The sequence below is a fragment of the Accipiter gentilis genome, chromosome Z (assembly GCF_929443795.1).
Source record: "Accipiter gentilis chromosome Z, bAccGen1.1, whole genome shotgun sequence".
Taxonomy (NCBI): Eukaryota; Metazoa; Chordata; class Aves; order Accipitriformes; family Accipitridae; genus Astur; species Astur gentilis.
The window spans coordinates 31,767,904-31,789,049 of NC_064919.1; the positions used below are offsets into that span (position 1 = coordinate 31,767,904).

General features: G+C 39.1%; 2 protein-coding genes across 6 annotated transcripts in view; one reads left to right on the forward strand and one right to left on the reverse strand.

The window, feature by feature from the left end:
- CLTA (clathrin light chain A) overlaps positions 1 to 21,146 on the forward strand; it is a 41,046-nt gene that overhangs the window by 18,056 nt on the left and 1,844 nt on the right. The window lies entirely within an intron of this gene.
- GNE (glucosamine (UDP-N-acetyl)-2-epimerase/N-acetylmannosamine kinase) overlaps positions 4,162 to 21,146 on the reverse strand; it is a 38,323-nt gene continuing 21,338 nt past the window's right edge. For all 5 annotated transcript variants that reach the window (XM_049796321.1, XM_049796323.1, XM_049796325.1 and 2 more), the window contains exons 5-12: positions 16,339 to 16,551; positions 15,558 to 15,645; positions 14,236 to 14,446; positions 10,649 to 10,778; positions 7,390 to 7,611; positions 6,225 to 6,407; positions 5,444 to 5,560; positions 4,162 to 4,724 (exon numbers count right to left, since the gene is read on the reverse strand). In XM_049796321.1, coding sequence (XP_049652278.1) covers positions 4,489 to 4,724; positions 5,444 to 5,560; positions 6,225 to 6,407; positions 7,390 to 7,611; positions 10,649 to 10,778; positions 14,236 to 14,446; positions 15,558 to 15,645; positions 16,339 to 16,551 — 1,400 coding nt within the window. In that variant the 3' untranslated portion in view covers positions 4,162 to 4,488. The remainder of the gene's footprint in view (positions 4,725 to 5,443; positions 5,561 to 6,224; positions 6,408 to 7,389; positions 7,612 to 10,648; positions 10,779 to 14,235; positions 14,447 to 15,557; positions 15,646 to 16,338; positions 16,552 to 21,146) is intronic.

Here is a 21,146-nt window from a genome sequence, read left to right on the forward strand (position 1 = left end):
AAAAGAATTTCTCCAGCAGAAACTGTCACGTGGGCAAGCTTGTTCCTCTGCAGAACTGTTGTGCTGCAGCAGCATGCTGTGGCACTGGGTCATGGTGTGACTGGGACTGCAGCATATCTGCAGGATACTCAGATCTTACAAGGTTAGTGATGACCCAGGCCTCTGTGGTCTGACTTTGTAGGGGATGGTCCATGTGGTATGTTCTGGTCCCACAAAGGGTGGGCCTACTCAACACTGTTGAACTGGAGACTATTTAATTAGTCTCGCATCAGTAATGCAAGTTTCACTGACAATTATGTATGATTACAGTGTTGCAATGCCTTTGGCTACAGTCACAAGCACACATTTAATCTCTTGCTTCACCTGGCTGTTTACCACTTGCAGCTGGTTACCATGTGTAGGAGATTTACCTGGCCTAAGACATGAGGTATGGATAAGGTAAAATCTTACTAGCTTTTTAAAAAGTGCTGTATCCATACTTATCACATGGTTGTGAAATTGAAATTAAAAATAAAGGAACCTTTGGGAAAAAAATCAGGATATTTCTTCAAAATTTTTCTTTCAATGCTGTCTTCATACACTTTAAGCACAATTTTGGCACTTTATTTGCATTTATAATTTCTGTGTAATGTGCTTCATGCAAAAAAAGCTGGTAGTATTTGGAACACCTGCAGACACGGAGTTACAGCAATAGTGGTCTAACAGTACAAGCAAGGGAAAAGTGGAGATGTGTTCTCTTTTTAGCCTAATGGAGAAAAATGTGTGCTTTCAAGCATGCAAAGCTTTTTTTGGCTAGCAGTAACAGCCTAATGGTAATTTGTGATTTGTTAAGGATATAATTGATATCTGTGAGGTCAGAAGGACAGCTGTGAACCCAAAAGCTTCCCTCAATTATGACAGAAGCTGTATTACTTGTCTTTTCATTGCTTTGCTCAATCTGAAAAAGCAGTTGTCTTTGATTTTATACCAAATTGCAATGTACAAGCAGTAGGTGGTTTGGGCACTGCAACAAAGTATATGGTTTGATCTAGTTTTGTGTGAACTTACCAAATGAACCAACTGGGAAGTGCTACAACTCTATGTGTAAACTTAAGCAAGGTTTAAGAAAAATTTGGCTGTCTCTGTCTTCTTCAGAATCTCACAGGCATTTTCAGTTGTTACTAAAATATAATATATGCCCACAGTGCAAAGCATCTGCCTTCAGCTTAAGCAAACAAACATAGCTTTGTGCCAGACTAAAACAACTGTACTAAATACATGGCTTTAGCACCTATACTTCAGCTGCCAAAGCACTAGTTCTAATGTGCCTTTGGAAAATGGTTTATCAAACACAATTATCTGGAATAGTCCATGGGCTATACAGTCCAGGTGTTTTACCCTAATGCCTGTAAACTCTCCGCACCATTTGAAAGGGACAAAGTGATCAGATTTCACTGATGGAGATCAAATTATAAACTCTGTCTGCACCTTCCTGTCTGAGATGTGTTTCTGTGATACAAACTTGACATTGCTTCCATTGGTGGTATGTCCAAGTTTCTGATGATTTTGATACACTTAAATGGAGGAAGGACAGTGCTTCAAGACTACCAGAAGGCCTGAGGCATTTTTTAATTCTGAGTGTCTTGATGGCAGATCAAAGACTCAAAATAGTGAATAACTAAACTTGCTGCTCAGAAGACCAAAAAGAAATTCCAAACCTTGATTCTGTACTGATTAGCTATGTAGCTTGCAAAGCATCAGCAATGATCTGTAAAAAGATAGCTAGCAAAACTCAACTGGCCTCCTCGTGGTCCCAAGACCTGGCTGGTTGGGTTCCTGAGCTTAGGCAGAGCAGGCTTTTTCCACCAGATGCAAGGATGAGGAGCAATACGATATAGGGACTGGCAGAGGTCTTACATTGGTTATGTGAATTATAAGCTACAGCACTAAGAACTCCAGTTTTAAGTCACTTTCCAACCTTTTGGTACTCTGCTGTTTAAGTACTGCTGGTGCTTGCTCATGCAATGCTGATTATACACATGCATGTGCATGAGCGGTCTCCTCCTGCCCAAGCTCTTGAGTGTCATATGCAGTTCTGCTTAGAGGGATGGACAGTGCCATTCTTGCTAAGGCTTCAGCAGTTACAATGCAGTGGGCCTGGTAAGTGCATGCAGCAAAACCAAACCTCTGTAAAACTTCTGGTCCACGATAAAGTGCCTGAAGTGCAAGGGAGGTTTCTGAACAGGGGAGGAAGGAAAAACAAACAAATAAAATCACTATTATGCTATTAAATATGTTTTTTATTCTTTCTGATTTTATAAGCCCACAAACTTCTCAGGAAACTGCAAGGACTTCAGCACTATTTGCACATATGCAGCAGGTTCTTGGCTGGTTGACAGAAAAAGACATTTTCAAAAGCATCTGAAAAACCATTTTCTTAACAAGACTAGATGTTAAGTGTTAAGAGTAAAACTTTCAAATGTTTTTTCTATGTCTGTAGAAACGTTTTTTTCTCTGTCTGTACCCTGTTCTTTCATGTTTTCTCTATGTCTGTACCCTCCTTTCAGCTGCTAGGGAAAAATGTATCTGGAGTCTGAGATTATATCAAAAATATAGAGCTTCAGGAGGTCTGGAAAGCAAAATCCTGGTCTCACTTTTAGTCAGGCATTCCCTGTGATGCTATGGGATGGAAAGATCAAATGACGGGGCTCCTTTTTGTTAGAACCTCAATACTGTTACTCCTGACCTGAGCTACTATCACCATAAAGCAAAGTCCATTTCTCCTTGACCTGCTCATGAAGCTACTGCTAAAGTTAGTGGGAATCACCAAGGAAACAGACACATGGGAAAAGGAACTAAGAACCCCTGGTGACATAAAGCCCACTACAACTTTGCAAATGGTTAAGAGCTAGTATTTGCTGATTCTGAGAAAAACTATGGTATAGAGGCTGGAGATGTCAAGGAGATCTGGTGGTGTTTGTAAAATTTGCTATGAAGATGCGACTTCTCAGTAAGCATTCCATGCAGAAGAAAGGATGGCATGAAGGCAACTTGTGTAGATTATAGCCCAGAATTAGCCAGTAGTGTGGTTCACTATACTAACAGCTACTCAGTCCAAGATTATTGTACAGCAGAGGGCAGTGATTGCAGAAGGCCATTTCATTTTGGTTGGAGAAGGTTAAGTGTGGAAATAGCCCCTTTTGTTCCCCTGTACTAGTACTTTACTGGGCTTCTGCATATATTATCAATGGCCGAGTTAGATGTCAAAATAGGCCATTAAAAGTAGGACAGAGGATGGTCTTGTGACTGTTCTTCCACAGGTATCTTCTTTCTGAGATAGCTGATCAGTTAGATGGGTCTGTTTGTTTTTCCCATTTTTCCTTGTGTCAAATAGTTATTACTACAGTATCTTGGAAGTATGCTAAAAAGCAGCTGGATAAAAAGACAGAGCTATATATCAAGAAGGACTAGTTAAAGAAATATAAATCATGGTTTACCTAGGCAAGCCTTCATTGGTATGTGACATACTTTGCTCCCAGGCTTCTGAATGTCTTGAAGGTGAGGATGAGGCTCAGATTTGACTTTTCATCCTGTGAGCTGATGATGAATGCAGGACAAGAACAATGTACCTGCAGCTACCAAAACTGCTGAGGAGATGCATTATCTCACTCTGCAGTGGAAAAGTTTTCTTCAAAGGTAAGAGTCTTTATGATCAGATGTGCCACATCTGACTACCAAAGAATAAACAGTCCCCTCTGCTAATCTGGCAGATGAAGTTCCTTGAGAAAACCCCAAACAATAAAATTCAAGTAATTTACTGTTGGCCATAGCCAGAAGACAAAGATGCTCACTGCTACACTTGTCAGTTTGTTTGGACTGCTCTGCAGGCTCTAAGCTCACTAGACCACAGTCTTTCTCCTTCATATGCAAAGCTTCTAAAAAATGGGACTCTACTCTCTAAAGGTGATGTAATAAATAACTGCCTCCACCAAGTTCTTCACAAACCACCATTTCTAGATGCAGCCTTTTTGATTGTAGAAGCAACTTCCCTCATTTCCACCCACTGAAATTACTACCTGGTGATTACATCATATTTACTTTGCAGGTAGAAGCCTGGAAACTGAAAAGCTGGTCACATTATAGACTTCTCGTTTCACATAGATGCAAAATGAGATACAGATCTCCAAGTGTTAGCTATAATTTGACACACCATACACATATTCCCTACCATACATCAAGATATGCTCATAAATAATTCAACATATGGACTTAACAACAGAGATGATTAAACATAACAGAATTGCACATTAGTTCCTATGAAGTCAGATGAAATTTAGGAAAAAGTACAAAAAGATAATACCTCCATTAGGAAATGCTGAAGTAGTCACTAACTATTCAGAACACTATTCTGATTAAACAGCTGCTCTCATCAAAGAAAAATTTGGGGCAAAGTATTTCCTCCGCCCCTTAGGAATTTGAATAGTCCTTTTCTATAATTCTTCCAGGTACCTAGTATATTCTACGTGTAGTATAATCCAGTACCAGGCTAGCAGCTCCAAGAAGAGCAGGATCTGCTAGATTTGAGACCACCACATCCACAGTTTTAACAGAGGACAGAGCCTGTCGATTTATCACATCTTTGACAGCATTAACGTAGTGGCTAGCTAGAACTCCAGAAAGGATAACAAGAGAGGGGTTCATGGTGTGCAGAATGTTCACAACTCCAAGGCCTAATGCTGTCCCAGCTGAAAAGATAAAGTAAAAAGAAATTAAGTAGAATACTCAAAGCAGTCCAGGCATCAGTAGTTGTTAGCAGCAAATGACACTGTCAGTAAAGCATTCTATTCCATATGGCAGACAGTTTGGAGTTTACGTTATCAGGCAATATGAGTTTGCCATTATTTTTTCTTTCAAAAGTAGAAGAAAAAAAAGGCAATTTTAAAAGCACTATAATGCATCATCCAATGATATGGCTGTGAAAGACAAAGCAATGCATTACCACACTTGTAAGCTAAAAGAAAATAGGAAAGCATTACTTTACCATCTTGGTGCTGTCAGCTATATACAAGGAAGACGACTGTATTTAAAGCTAGTAAAACAGTAAAATATCCCATGTAAAGTAATAGGTAAATTGCCTTTGCTTGCTCAGACTAGCCATTCACTTGCCTACAGAGAAATGTCCCCAAATTTTCCAATATGAGAATGTCGAGACCTCACTGTTTTTAAGCTGATCTTTGCAGAAGCTTTTTCTCCTCTCATTTATTGGAACAGAGACTTTTAATACACGCTTCAGCTCACATTTCCTCCAACATTTATATTTAACATTTCATTACCATTAATAATTTTTACATAGGGAGGTCCTCAACATGTAGAGTTGTGTTTGTAGTGTTACAGTGCATTACCATTTCTGTATGCCCAAAAATATAATCATGGGAGGGTTCCACCTTTTGGGCTATGTTCTCACCTGTTCTGAGAATGCTGTCTGCTTTTGTGTTCCCAAGTTTAGCTGCTTGAATGAGATGTGCAGCGCTAACAACCTCCTCCTTCTTCATTGACATTCCTTCTACTAAAAGCAGATCCTCTGTTTGAAGAGGAGGAAAGAAAGTCAAGAGAAAAACATGGTGATGGCATAAGTCAAGAAATGGAGGGTGACAAACAGGCAGTTAAGATCTTTACATCTCTTTTACTTTCATACTGAAGCCTGAAACCTGAGCAATCTGTCCAACCCTCAGTTTAGCCAAAGTGGTCATATCCATATTATTCAGTGAACTGTAGAGGCAGGGCATCAAACTCAAACAGTTACAGTATGGTAATTCACTAGTCTTTCAGCCCCAAAAGTTAATAAAATAAAATATGTGTTCTCAAACTTATCTGAGACTGAGAAATTATTGCTGAAAGACAATCACTGTGAAACCAAACTTCACAGAATACCCATCAGATTACCTTACAGCACACTTTTTAAGGAGAGACTAAACTGTACTACATGTTTCCAGTAATTTTGAGACCAGTGGTTTCAAATGTGGCTTGTCTGGGTATTGCCATCACTGAAAAAGAATTGTACTATGCAGGTTGTGGCGGCTCCTGGGTTGGCCATACACAGGAATCCCATCTAGCTGCCTGCACACCTGTTCTTGCCTCCTCCTAGAAAAAGATGGCAGGTCTATTTTTCTTAATATAATTTTTGCAAATTTCTTCTTATACTGCAATTTAGTAATCGTGTTTTCAAAAATAAAGTACATAGATACCATCATGCAGTTTCTTAGCTTCTCTCTGTAATGCTATTCCAGAGGCATATGCTTCTATGCATCCTTGGCTACCACACAGGCACTCTGGTCCATCTAAAGATACAACAATATGCCCAAGCTCAGCAGCACAGAAAGAACTGCCATGGATCAATTCGTGTTGATGAATGATTCCACCTCCAATTCCTGCAAAGATATGAAAAACTTTAAACCCCCCCCAAAACAAAACCAAACATAAAATACAGTTTTTAGAGGCCCCAATTCTGCAGCACATTGACATTTGCTTATTCTAATACAGACAAGAAAAAACATGTGCATCAGTGGTCTTCTATACTGGAAACCAAAAATTAGTGGTTATTGAAGAACTTTTCTCTGTTCAACATACCTAATAAGCAAGTTCATTGCTCCCTCCTATTCATTCATGTATCAAAATGGTATGTAATGCTTCTCCTTTCTTAAAAAGCCTACAGATGGTACTGAACTGCTATGACAGATCTTTTAAGCTCCTAAGTCATACTCTTTATGCACAAAACGAACCTTTCAAGAGGCCTTAAAATTTTACATTTCAGAGGAGATGTTTTAATGCTGTATTTAGACAGCTAAACCTGTCTGCTAAAGAGCCAGGACACTTAAATCTGCAATCCTCTGCTGCCCCTTCCCAAACCCTGGGTGGAGTTATTGCTGCCACCATTCTAAAGGACTATATACATAACAAATAAGAAAAGTTCCCCCACATTTGCATTTGAGATGTAATAAGCATCATCTCTCATAGTCAGTTGCTTATCTTCTAGATACATATCTTGATCTGACTTGTGTTTCTGCAGCTGGAAGAGAATTAAGCTATAAAGCTGAAAAAAGCAAAATTATTCCAGCTAAAGTTGCTCAGATTTTCCTTATTTTGAAAAAATGGTTAGCCAGCATATCTGTATCAGCAGAACTTCTTTTATCAAGAAGCTTATACTATGCAAAACGTTTCATTTGCCTGAATAAATTAAAAAGCACCCTAAAAGAAACAAATAGAGTGGCAAAAGGATTTTTGGTTTAAGAACCTAATATATTAGGGTTTTCCAAGCACAGTGGTGGTGTTTATGCTTTTAAGATCAGCTGAGCTTCTGACTGATGGTGCTGGTATTTTGAGTTTGGGTTTCATTAACTATAATATACCCACCTGTACCAGTAATGAGTGTTACAAAATTTTCTATTCCTTTTCCATGACCAAATTTCCTCTCTGCTAGTGCAGCACAGTTTCCATCATTGTCCACCCAGACTGGCAGGTGCAGAGCATCAGATATTGGAGTTCTGAGATCCACAGAGCTCCACTCCTGAATGAGTTTTGTAGAGTGAAGCACAATTCCTTCTCGGGGATTTACCCGTCCACCTGTGGAAATACCTAAGTCCCAGAAATACAGGAGAGAAAAATCAAAACTAAGTCTGTGTAATACTTTAAGATCTATTTTTATCTTTGCAATGACAAGTATTTTTATTTCTAATACTAGGCTTTGAAGCAGAGCATGAAAGTAACAATTTCTAAGTATTACTGGCAGTGCAATTTCTGACATGTAACAATAATTCATAGAACTCAATTGCTCTAATCACAATGGGTAATGGTTAGTGTTAGAGAGTTAATGCTCCTACTTCAGGCAAGATTGCAGCAAATCAGTTAATACTTGTGTTTCTTTTTCGTCATCTAGGAAAGACATAAAATAGCAAACTGTACAAAATAACTTGTTCAAAACCTGGAACAGTAGAAGTGTCCTGAAATTTTCTGTAACTCTCAAGATTTAGAATGACTAAAAATAATCACTGAACTTTTGAGTAGTGATTTCTACTTAAAAATATACTATTTTCCAGAAAAATCAAGACTCTGTTCAGAGATTCATCTGCTGAACAGAATAATGGCTAATAATAGGCACTATTAGCCAAACCAGTTTCCTCTAGCTGGAGAGGCTTCCAAAGTTGATGGACTCTGTCAGGACCTTTGAAAAGTAGGCCACTCTATTATGGAGGTATTTAGCTGTAGACAACAAAATTTGAACATTTTATCTATTATAGTTGTACAGAGAGTATGTAATTGTGTCATTTGTCTAAAGACATTCAGAGAGAAAAAAAAAAAAAAAAAGTCCCAGGGTTAACATTACAATAGAAAGCAGCCACAAAAGCTACAAGACAAGCAGCTGAATTTGAACATTAAAGCTGTAAGAACCGCAAAAAATCTCACTTTGTAAAGACCAAATCATCTGAGAACCTGTCAGCATGTATCTAACGGAAATGACATTCCCAATGTCAATCTCTGAAGGTCTCCCTAGGATTTTAATAACCAAATGTTTATTACAACAAAACCTGATTTAATACTTAGTTGCTAACTCAACAATAGCTGATTAACATGTCTACTTTTTCTAAATGCCATAATTCTGTAACTGATGTAAACGACTATGGGAATTAGCAGAAGCTATCTCTTCATCCTCTTTTCTCTACTGTCAGCTCCAGAAAGGCAACATAAATACTGCCTAATAGCAGTAAATAGATAGCACTCACAAGTACCTCTACACATTGCTGTATAGATCTGGGTCTCCTTTAGCTTAAAATTTGTGTTTTGTAAAAGTAAAAAAAAAATAATTCAGTAATATTGGGCCTGATACTTTCCCCTCATTTTCAGAAAGCTGTTTTTAATATAAATGCTTTGAGTAAAAAAAAAAAACCAACAAAAATAACAAAATTGAAACTAACTGCAGAGCTGTTGCAATCTAGACTTATTTGGTGAAGACAAAAAGATGTTGAAAATTATTTTTTTCAGTCCTACTTTTTAATCACCCTGCAAACCTGTTTTGTATTAGTGGGAGTTCTTCAATCAGTTATGTTCATGTAGCTGGTATGTTATGTGCTGACAGCAGTTTACAGGACTAAAAGGAGGAAAACACTTCTTCATTGCTCTCTGTTAAGCTTTTTCTCCTCATTCATTTCCAATGATTACTACTTTTACCCTTACCTATGATAGCTGGAAAAAGGCCAGTGTTACTGATAAAAAGTCCAGGATTAAGTCTAGCCCTTCTGCTCAGTCTTGCAAAAACTTCTCCAATGTTAAGATTATTACCCTTAAGAAAATGACTAGAATCTAATACATTAAGTATTCCCATAGGAATTATATGTCATTGTCTAAAGAGAACTTTAAATTTCAGGTAGTATTCTGATACAAATTATGGGTCTGAATGAGGCAAAGAGCAGCTAACAAAAGAAATTTCTTATTCTGTAGCACTTTTCACCTCATTACTCAGTAACTGAGCAGTAAGCAATCAGTCACAGAAGGGAGGGGGCTGAAGTAAAACAGGAATGTAATTCTTGTAAAATGACAAACAAAAGGAAAGGTTTTTTCCCCATATATAAAATTCTGTAAACCAGTTTATGGTTTCATTATCCTAATAAATGTAGCTGACTAAACTGTTCTGAGATACTTGCAATAGTGACTACTGCAGAATTTACCATCTTTTCTACAGGAACTATGAGGCTTTCAAGATTTAGTGTTTTGACACAATAAAATAATTTGGGTGGTTAAGTCATGTGTATTACCAAACAGATAGTCTAAAAGATTTGATTTGCGGGTCTGACATATTTCTTCTTATGGCTTTGTGTATTGAATGTGGTTTTGAAAAATACTTTTAAAGAAAGTTCAAATTAACTTTTCTTTGTACTGTGTGATTCAAGTAAGTTTTGGTCTGGAGCGAACTACTTTTCTTTTGGAGCATTTCTCAGCTAAAATGAGGATTTTATGTCCTCCTTAAAAATCTGGGACACATTAATTGACAACTTCATAAATAACTGTAATATCTAAGACCAAATGTCCCAGTCATCATTAAACTGATGAATTCCTGTCTGATATAAACACACAGTTTAACTTGGAACTCTACAACAGTTTACAGTAAACCAGAAGTCAACAAAAAGGCTGCTTTTGTCCTCTGTGAACTGCATATTTAATCTAACATTTTAGCCTTTTCAGTCTGCCCCAGTGTAATTGAGAATGCTGCTGCACAGTTGATCCTGGCTGTAAAGAAAGGCTTACAAACAGTAGAGGAAACCTGACTCAGCTGCAGTTGTTTCAAGAGCTGTTTCAGTACACTCTAAGAATCTGATTCACAATTCTGAGACTTCAGGGAGCTTCAAAATCCACAAAATCTATATACCACACATTTTAGATATAGTTTAGATATAACTTAGCAGACTGCTTTTATGGCTGTTATGGCCTGGGGCAACTTCAGTCTTTATAGTCAGCTTCTCATTTTCACCGACATTTAAAAAAGTTTCTGTGTTAAGAATGTAGTTTAAGACCTTAAAAGGCATGAGATCTGTTTTAGAAAGGTATTTTAAATTAATCAGTAGTGATTTCATGTTGAAAAACTTAGATGAAAAGACAAAGTTAGTATTTGTTAACTTACCTACTCCCAAAATTCTGCAGTTCACATTTACTGCCTCTGATGCAGCCTCTATGCACATCTTTAGAATTAATTCTAGTCTGTCTTCGTAAGTTTTAGGGTTGAGCTGGGTATACTTCTTAACTATTTCACCCTAGAAATTAAAAACAACAAAGCATGCCCCACAGAAATGTACTTCATGATGAAATTTCTCTTCAATTTAAAGTACAGGTCAACTTGAAAACAGAGAGTCATAACTTCTCTCTTCAAAAGAAAATACAGATGCATGCGTTAGATCTTGGTCCTACTGGCTGTTCTGTGCAAGATTCCTGACAACTCTGTGGGACAAGTTTGCATGATCAGGCATCACATTCTGCTTCTGTAATCAACCTCCCTTGTCTGAAATAAAATATGTATTTTAAGGAACACATGGATTGTGTAAGGAAATATCACAGGAGCTACTGGAACTGTCGTTAGGAGTAAACCATGATACCACAATGCACTTATTAATCTCAATACTAAAGTGTTAAAAAACCTCGGAGAGTAAGAATTGCTAAAAAGGGCAGAAAACCCATAGTGCTTTAAGAATAAAATGTTTCTAAGTTGACTACATGAAAGTTTTGCGTGGTGTCACAGATACTGCTATTTTACCAGCAGGAGAGTCAGCCAGAGAGAAATGGTAGAAATTTCCATGCAAAATTTACTGTCTTTTCAGAAATCACTTTTTTCCTAAGCAATTACACTGCTGAGTCAATTAAGTATTTCTGACCATCCACTGTGATGTATGTTCTATGTGGGAGGGACAGTCAAGGAGGAAGGGATTATTTTCAACCCTAGGAATCATGCAGTGGTAATGAAAGCATTCATTATGCATGCCTGAATCTGTGGGTACTAAGGAACTAATCTTAATGTAATGTTAATATTGCAGGATTAGGCCAGGAAACTTCTTAGCAATGTTATTCTCCCTATTATATTCCCTGTACTCTACAAGGTATCTAGGAGAACGGCATTGTATTAATACAACTAAGCAAAGAGGAGTAACAAAGACAGTCTATAGCAACATGGCTGAGTCATTGTTGCCAAAATAACGTAGAAAATTCCAAGACATCAATGGTTTGAGTATTGGATCCTAGTATCTCAGCATCACATCAGCAATAGGATTCGGGGATTTTTATGTTTACTTTCCTCTTTCCTTTTGGTTTGGAGGCGGAGGAGAATCAGAGGAAGTTATTTTGTAAGACAAGGCTGCAGCAAACTTTATCAGAAGACACAACAGCTTTTAGAAGGAGCTTTTGAAAACTCAACTTACTTTCTTCATGAAAAGAAAACTCTGCCATTTCCTGTTAAATGCTTACATCTGTTGTGTAAATTTTATTTATGAAAGTCTGATCCTTTTCACTCTGATTTGCTAACATTTCAACTTTCATAAATGCCACCCCAAGCTACACTCTGCAAAATGGGACAGGATTTTTTAAAATTCATTTTTTTTCCAGGCTGTGTTGGCAGAAAATGTGGTGCCAGTTTTACTTTGAAAAAAGCTGTACTTCTAAATGAATGCAAAAATTCTGGGCCATATCAGGTCAATTTACATAGCGCTTAATCTCTCTATCATCAACTTACTTTTCTTTCTGGGTAACTATGTCTAACTGATCTAGTTACCTGGAAGTATGCAGTGTAATGTTAGAAGTAATTGTCCAATGCAGTTGAGAATAAAAGCCAAAGACTTCTCAACATGAGATTTATTCACATCTTTAAAGTGCTGCAGAGTTCAGGATTTTTATGGGTTTTTTTTCCCCCAGACAGGAGGATGGGTATTTAAACAAATTAAAATTCTTCAGTCCTAACTGTCCTTTCATTTATCAACCTGGATAAGAATTATTTCAAATATTTTTATACCATCACCAAGTCATTTTTACCCCATAAGCTTGAAGCTCACAAGTTTAAACAGAAATTTTGCGGGTTTTTTGTTGATCTGGATTATCAGCTGATAGTCATGGATGTATTTACTTGTTCCACGATAAGATGCCTTTGCAAGTGATCTGGCACTAGATTGATACTGATGCCATTTTGGTGGCCTTATTTTAAGACTTCAGTTTTTGTTATGTTTGCCAAGCATGAACTTTCATCTTTCTAAGTTAGCTGTCAAATATTTGTAATATGTTATCTATGACTGGCAGAGCTATGCAAGCAATGCATACTTATTAATGCTATGACACAGGCAAAGGAAAGCTTCCTACTGTGCCATTACCAGAGAAATGGGTTGAAGAACTTCTAAGCATGGAGACCATTAAATCACGCAGTATTCCTAAACCTGAACATCTCTCATACAAGCCTTTACAAGGCTGTAACCTCAAGCCTATTTCAAATGGGTTACTTTTACAGGAAAAGAGGCACTTCAGACTCAAAACTCTAAAGTCTCTATGAATTCTAGTGTATGTATCAAAGGACATGAAAGGACACAGTCAACACAATTAAAAAACAAAACAAAACAAAACAAAAACCCTGATAGGAATTTTAGAAGATCATCATAAAACTCAAATCCACTACCCTTTTCCAATGCAAGATTAACAAATGATAATTCAGCTGGTTTTAAGAGACCTTTTTAAACCAGTTCCTACCATTTGGGCAATGAAGACACCATACCCTTCCAGACTATCTATTCTAGCCTTCTCTTGTATTGACAGCTAAGCTGGATAGTAAGAAAAACTTTAAAATAATTTTCCCTTCCACTGTTTTAACACTTTACTACTTGTTCACGCACAAGGGAATCTGATTTTTCTCTTCATGGAAGAGGCTTCTACATATCTGAAGGCTTCCCCCCCCACCCCCTGACAGTTTCCTCCTCTCTAGTCTAAACAATTCTAGTTTCTTCAACTTTTCCGTGTTTTCCATGTCTGTAATAATTATTGTTTTTCCTCCTGATTCTCTCTCCAATTGGTCTACATCTCTGTGGTGTGATGCATTACTGTGAACACTGCTCCAGCTAAGGCTCAGTACTTTCTTACTGATTATGCTTCTATGCAGGAAGGTTTTGAGAATTTTTTATTACTGTCTGTTCTTCTTTTGGTAGAAGAGATTCAAAATTCTGTACCCTGAACCCACCTACCATGAAACCACCATTCTCCCTCAGTAAATTGCTATGCTAGATGCGGTTTGTTGCTCAAAATGGTTGTGGCTGTCCATAACATGGCTGTGTAAGGCAGCAGGGAAGTAAAAAAAGTGCTCTTGGAGCCTTTCCCTTTTTTGCTTGACATATAAAAAGCTGCAGGGTGAACTGAGTCACCTTTTACAGGGAACCAACACATCTGAAAGTTGTCCTGTTCTTCGAGGTCTGTATGACTTCCCACAGACAGGGAGCAGCAAGGACCATGGACCAGCAAATGGGCTTTGCTAGTTTAACAGCAGCAAGCCAGCAGGCAAGTTGTATCAAAACTGTATGAGAGGTGCAACAAATGAGGGAAAATCTACTTTACCCCTCAACAGCAAAAGCCAGTAAGACTGCTTTGTTTTGGAGCTCTTTTGCATCATAAGCCCGTATCTCCACTGTAAGAACAGAACCACAAAGCCCAATGGAGTTTGCAGAGTATCTAAAAGCACAATAGAATATTTACCTTCATACTGACAATTGCTACTCGGAGATTTGTTCCACCTAGATCCACAGCCAGAGCACTCTGTGTCTCTAGAATATGGTCAATATCTTGAGAAATATTATCTTTGACAGGAGGAAAACAGAATTTCTTTTGCAATGGCTCTTTGAGGTCAATAGATTTAAGGAACTTCAAAATCCTTGGAACAGCATTACCATCTCCATATATTTTTGAGCTATAATATGAAAAAAAAAAATCAATTCAATTGGAAATAACACTGCAATCTACAAACTTCTTTATATGACAGAAGGCTCTAACACTGTCATTACAAAATGATGATATGGCTACTGTAACAATACTGCAGCTAGCAGTACTTGAGTCTGTCATGGGATTCGGTAGATAGTGTCACTAGTTTGAAGATTACACAACAGACAGTGCAATTTTGGCATTAGCTCCATTTTGGAATATAAAACATGAAATGTAGAAATCTGGAAAGCTACTGATGACAAAGAAAAAAAAAAAAAAAGATAAATTTAAGAGTTTAACAAAAGGACCCACATAATAAAGCTCCAAAATTACAGAAAGTTTATGTATGTGCTACAAGTCCAGACAAGATGTACTTACCACACTGATAGCAACTATGTAATAATAAACTGTACATTCCTATCAGTTTTCAACATACATGTCGGTTTTATAATACCATCATACATGGTATCAGACATTTGGTATTACTGAATTCAGTTTTATTACTCTGTTGAGGTTCTTAAGAAATACACTTTTGACTCTTGACTTTAATTAAACAAATACTATCTCTTGAAGCTTATTAACAACTTATACATTAAAGAATTGAGGGTCAATACTGTATGGCTGAAGAATAACAAAAAAGCATCATGCTATAATCCTGCAGCTCCCCTGGAAGCTTGCACTCAGAACTCTTTACATATCATGCCTGAGGTCAATCCAGCTATGAAGTAGTGTGTCCCTTCAGGCACAAGTCAGAGGTAGGCAGACAGGATGTCCTCCCCAGTGCTGCTCCTATAGAACAAGCTCTCTTAATCATGCCAGTCTAAACTAACATATGAATTTTGTCTTCTTGACTTTCTGTTGGATGTTAAAGTAGTAGTTATATCAAAACATTACTAGTAACATTTTGCTCTGCAAATACTAATCTGCATACCAGGCACTGCACTATGATTCTGAATGAGATACGGGAAATGAAAAAAATTTGTAACCTCAGATTAGTGCACTAAAGGCTGTCCAATCAAATATGAACCACCTTAAGACTAACTGCCTTTTACTTTACTGCTCTAACATCCCCTCCAATGAAGCAATACGATTGTACTTACCATGGATACTGTTTACCAAACTGCAGCTGTAGAGCATGCAGAATCTTGTCCTGTGTATCAGCATCACGAACATGAAGAACATTTTCACCTAGATGACAAAATTTAACGTAATAGGACAGGTCAGCTCCTCAAAATACATTAGAGGATAAGAACTGCTTTAGAAATTAAGAAATAATAATTTTTTTTTAACTCTGAGCAGGACTCCAGCCAGATCGCCATAACTCTTCATCAGTTATGTGCCTCCCCTTACCCCCAATAAAGCAATGGTGACTCCTACGAGATGCTCTCATGCATTACAAAACACTAGAGAGTAGAATATTAGCCTTCAACAGAATTCTATTATTAAATAAAAAATGCACAAAAGAAACCAGGGGGTAAATGGCTATTTGTGTCATATCTGCCTATCTGTGAAGTGCCACAATACAGTTACTACCCGAAGTGATTAAGAGTTCGTATTTTTTAAAGTGAAATTTTATTACATGTCAAACATCAAACTAGCTATAAAGGAAGACAATTAGGTGCCTATTCTGCTAAATGGAATCCACTGCAAATGGAGATAGATTTGAACTTGTCTATAGATAAAAGCCTCATTATCTTACGTAAAACACACAAGTAGCACTAACAGAAGAAACGAATAGCCAGTGAAGCTTTAAAATGGGTCAAAAATTATGCTGCACTGATACTGCAAGATGGCCTCTATCAAGCATTCATTTGACTTTATCATGTGGAAAAAACCCCCTTAGAACCATGAGGAAATTAAAGTAGTTAAACAAACATGTACCTGTTTCTCTTCCTGTCTGACGTGTCCCCAGGTTAATGACAGGTGTACCAAATGCTCCCACCTCTCTGACACCACAACTGCTGTTACCAATCATACAACCAGCATGAGCAACTAGCTGAATGAACTGGTCAAATGGGACATGTTTTACTGCCCGAAAATTGGGATGATGTTCAATGCCCTTCTTCCTCATCACCCGAACCATCTCTTTGCTTCCTACAGAAAAACAAGAAGTAGAATAAATGATTCAAGTTCTGTTGTTAAACTGAAAGTCCAAGCCTGCAAAGGAGCTAACAGCTGTTCATTGAGTTGGCAGCTCCGAGTTGTTTTTGTTCTCTTTTTCTTCTCACAGTGTAAGTTGCAGAGCTGGGCACATAAGCCCAAGTTTTATCCCAAAATCCACTGAAAAAATATTTTGGTAGGTTTTAGTTAATTTAAGAGGCACTAATATGTCGGGGGATGCAACAAGTCTACGGAATTCCTGACAGTTTGAGAACAGCGTGACCTTGAGCAGCTTGTAGTATATCCTTGAGAAGTCAGGAAAGATCCGAGAAGACCAGTACGAAAACAAGATAGTGATAAGAAGAACTGTCCTGACAAACTCACCAATCATGAATTGTTAGTTACTAACTAAGCCAATCATATACTAACACATACTCTGAAGAAGGGGATAAAAAGGTGTGTTAGAACAGTAAAGTAGCCATTTTGCGTGATCTATTACTTGTTGTGTCCATCTCTACCACGACAAATGGTGACCCCGATGCGCCTGAGCGAACAGATCATCTAACGGTGATAAATCCAGCACTAGAGAGAAGTATACCAGCGGCGACGAGAGCTGCGAAAGAGTATACCGGCAGCGAGAAAAGCTGCGGAGACGGAGCCCGGTAAAGCTGAGAGCAGTGGAATCTGCCTGGTCCGGACCTGAGCCTAGACACCTAATAAGGTGAGCCACCGGGGACTAAACTGTTAGAATGGGGCAGCAATTAACAAAAGAAAAGGAGATGATTTTGTCTACCTGGAAAGCCCTATTAAAAAGAAAAGGGGTTAAAACCCCAGAACAAAGCCTGAAAAGGATGTTAATATGGTGTAAGATGCAAGGCTTTACAGCCACAACAGTTACTGCATTCAGTGTGGATGCATGGCAAGCAGTGGGCTGGAAAATGTTTGATGAGATCTCTAAAGGACAGAAAGAGCTCTGTAAGTTGGCGATCGTATGGCGTCTATTACGTGAGACCCTGAAGGAATGGAAAGCAGAATGTGATGCGAAAGATGAGCAAAAGAAAGATGAGAAATCAGAAAATGTTATCAATGAAACAGTTTCTGCTCAAGTAACAGCTGCGGCCGATGCTGCAATATCAGCAGTTCCGGGCAGAAAACCCCTCATGAGCAAAATCAGATCATACCCTTATTCACCTCCTCCTCCTACACCATTAATTACTTTACCGGGCGATGAGGGGCCCTCCTCACCTACTGGTGCGGCAGCGGAAAGGGTGACTCCATCAGCCCTCCCGAGGAGAAAAATGCGGTGACTAACACCGAGCCGGAAAGTGCGGGCCGTAATGAAATTGAGGGCCGAAAGGATGGTGAGAGTCAAACCGAATGTGAGGGCTGCATGGAAAATGAGAGCAAAAATGAAACTGAGGCAGAAAAATCTCTAATTGATGCTATGCGATCCCTGCAGCTCGCAGATAAAACCATACCAAAAGAACCCCTGCCATGGACTCTCCCTCCGTCCACAGTAACTGTGGTCCTGAGATCCCCTGATCAATTTTGGGAGGGAGTTAGAAGATATGCTGCCGACTCCAGCAACTGGGATCTAGTAGAAGGCCTCAGCCCGTGCTCTCTAACACCTGCATTTCTAAAGCCTCTAGATAACGCAGCAGAGGCTCCTGTTACATTTCCTGTTTTCAAAGCTACTGCAGGCACAAACCGGCACGATGAGCACAATCCCATTGGCTGGAGAGTAGTGCAGGATTTGCAGAATACAGTACAAAAATTTGGAATCAATTCTCCTGAGGTAATGCAACTTATTCATATAATTAGCACAGATCTGCTGTGTCCATATGATATTATGCATCTAGCACAAGTGCTGTTTCAGCCCGTACAATTGCAAGTATTTCAATCCACCTGGAGGCAGATGGCACACGCGGCGGCGCTGCATAATTCACGACTGCCACAGGGTGACCCGAGATTAGGCCTTGGAGAGGATGCTTTGCTTGGTGAAGGGCAGTATAGTAACCCTCAGCTACAGGCTACATGGCCTCCACTGGCTCTCGAACAAGCACAAAATATAGGCCTTATGGCAATAAAGCGAACCATGGATATGGCAGCTCCGAAGCAAAAATACATCACTATCCGCCAAGGCCCCACAGAACCCTTTTTACAATTTGTAGAAAAAATATCTGCTGCCCTGGAAAAACAGGTAGAAGATGCGGTCTTAAGACAAATGCTATGCAAACAGTTGGTAAAAGATAATGCTAATGAGGACTGTCAAAAGATCATACAGGCTCTGCCAGGAGATCCTTCTGTCCCTGACATGGTAGCTGCATGTTCTAAAGTTGGGACGCTGGTACACACAGTGACCACCATAGTGAATGCTATGAGAAATTCTGGAAAGTGCTCTGGGTGTGGCAGCGAAGGGCACATCATGGTAACTTCTCCACACAAAACATCACCAGGTAAACAACCGGTGCACCACTCACCGGAGATTACTTGCAAGAAATGTGGGAAATCAGGACACTTTGCAAAACAGTGTCATTCCAAATTTCATGCTAATGGACAGCCGCTACAGGAAAACCACAAAATGAGTGTGAGAGGGCGCGCAAGGAGAACAAATCCCCGCCCGACAGCCGGCCAATTCCTCTCTGCGAACAATTGTCAGCTGCAACAGCTGGCTCAGCAGGGTTGGATGTATCCACCGCCGACACAGTAACTCTAGTCACAAAAGACATCGTTAAGGTCCCTCTTAATGCAAGGGGTCCTATAGGACGGGGACTGAGTGCATTGCTACCGGGAAGATCAGGTAGCACGTTGAATGGAATAATCGTGCATGTGGGAGTTATTGATGCTGCTTTAACAGGTCAAATTTGTGCGATGATTTCGACCCCCTACCCAGTAGTACCAATCCCTAAAGGTACTCGCATTGCTCAACTTGTTCCTTTTTCGAGTTCTATTTCAAAAGCAGAACAGCAACTGCGATGTGATGGAGGCTTCAGCTCTACGGGACCCCCTCAGGTCTGCTGGTCTCAGACTGTCTCATCATCCTGACCACATATGACGTGCACACTGTCGAATCATGGAAGATCTCCGACTACAGTAAGGCTTGCAGGGCTCCTGGACACCGGAGCTGATGTGACTATTATTGCCGATTATCTGTGGCCGTCTACCTGGCCAACAGAGGAGGCTGGTATGGGAGTAGTGGGGCTGGGAGGATTCACACGTGCAAAGATAGCAGCCACTCCAGTTCCGATTGCCAATCCTGAGGGCCAACAAGCAGTTATTAAACCATATGTGATGGCAGCTCCCCTCAATTTATGGGGGAGGGACTGCTTGTCGCAGTGGGGGGTGAGAATTATCACAGATTTTTAACGGGGGCCACTGTGCTGCAGGGTGTTAGACAACCCATGCTTGTTTTAACTTGGTTAACAAATAACCCTGTGTGGGTGGATCAGTGGCCCCTACCACTTGAAAAAATTAAAGGCCCTGCAAGAATTGGTAGCAGAACAACTAGCTGCCGGACACATTGAACCATCTCACAGTCTGTGGAATGCTCCAGTGTTTGTGAAAAAAAAAAAAAAAGAAATCAGGAAAATGGCGATTTTTGCATGCCCTGTGGCAAGTCAATGCTGTCATGGCCATGATGGGGGCTCTGCAACCAGGCATGCCTTCACCTGCCATGATCCCTCAAGATTGGGAAATCATTGTCATGGATCTTAAGGGTTGTTTTTTTTTTTACAATTCCACTAGCTTCCCAAGACAAAAAAAAAAAAAAAAAAAAAAATTAAAAAAATTTTGCATTCTCTGTGCCTTCTATCAATCATGCAGAACCAGCAAAAAGATATCAATGGAGAGTTCTGCCACAGAGCATGAAAAATTCACCAAACACTTGTCAATCGTTTGTTGCACAAGTTCTGTCACCTGTACGGGAAAAATTCCCTACTAGTTATAGTTATCACTATATGGATGACATTCTGTTAGCGTCAGATAACAAGGAGCAGTTGAATGGCATGAACAATTTGGCCACGAATTTGCTACAACAATATGAGTTAGTTATTGCCCCTGAAAAAGAGCAAAAAATAGCACCCTGGAAATATTTGGGAATGACAATTACAAATAAGCAGGTTGTGCCCCAACCTGTGAAACTTAACCCTGCAGTTAAGACACTCAGTGATGTACAGAAATTAATGGGATCCTTGAACTGGATCAGGCCCTATCTTGGACTGACCAATTCGCAGTTACAACCTCTATTAGACTTATTAAAAAATTCCAATGATCCAACAGAACCCAGAATATTGAATAAGGAAGTGTTAAATGTAATTCACAGGGTGGAACAATGTATACACCAGAAATTTGTTTCTCAAATTGATCTGTCTCAATTGGTACAATTCTTTGTACTAATTGACAAAACTGTGCCATTTGGTGCTTTGGTGCAGTGGAATTCTGAGTGGGATGACCCATTACATATTTTAGAATGGATGTTTTTGTCATTTCTGGCCACGAAAAACTGCTCCTGGCTTGTTTGAACTTATTGTTGATGTAATCATAAAAGCCAGAAAACGATGTGTAGAACTAACATGACGTGATCCAGCTAC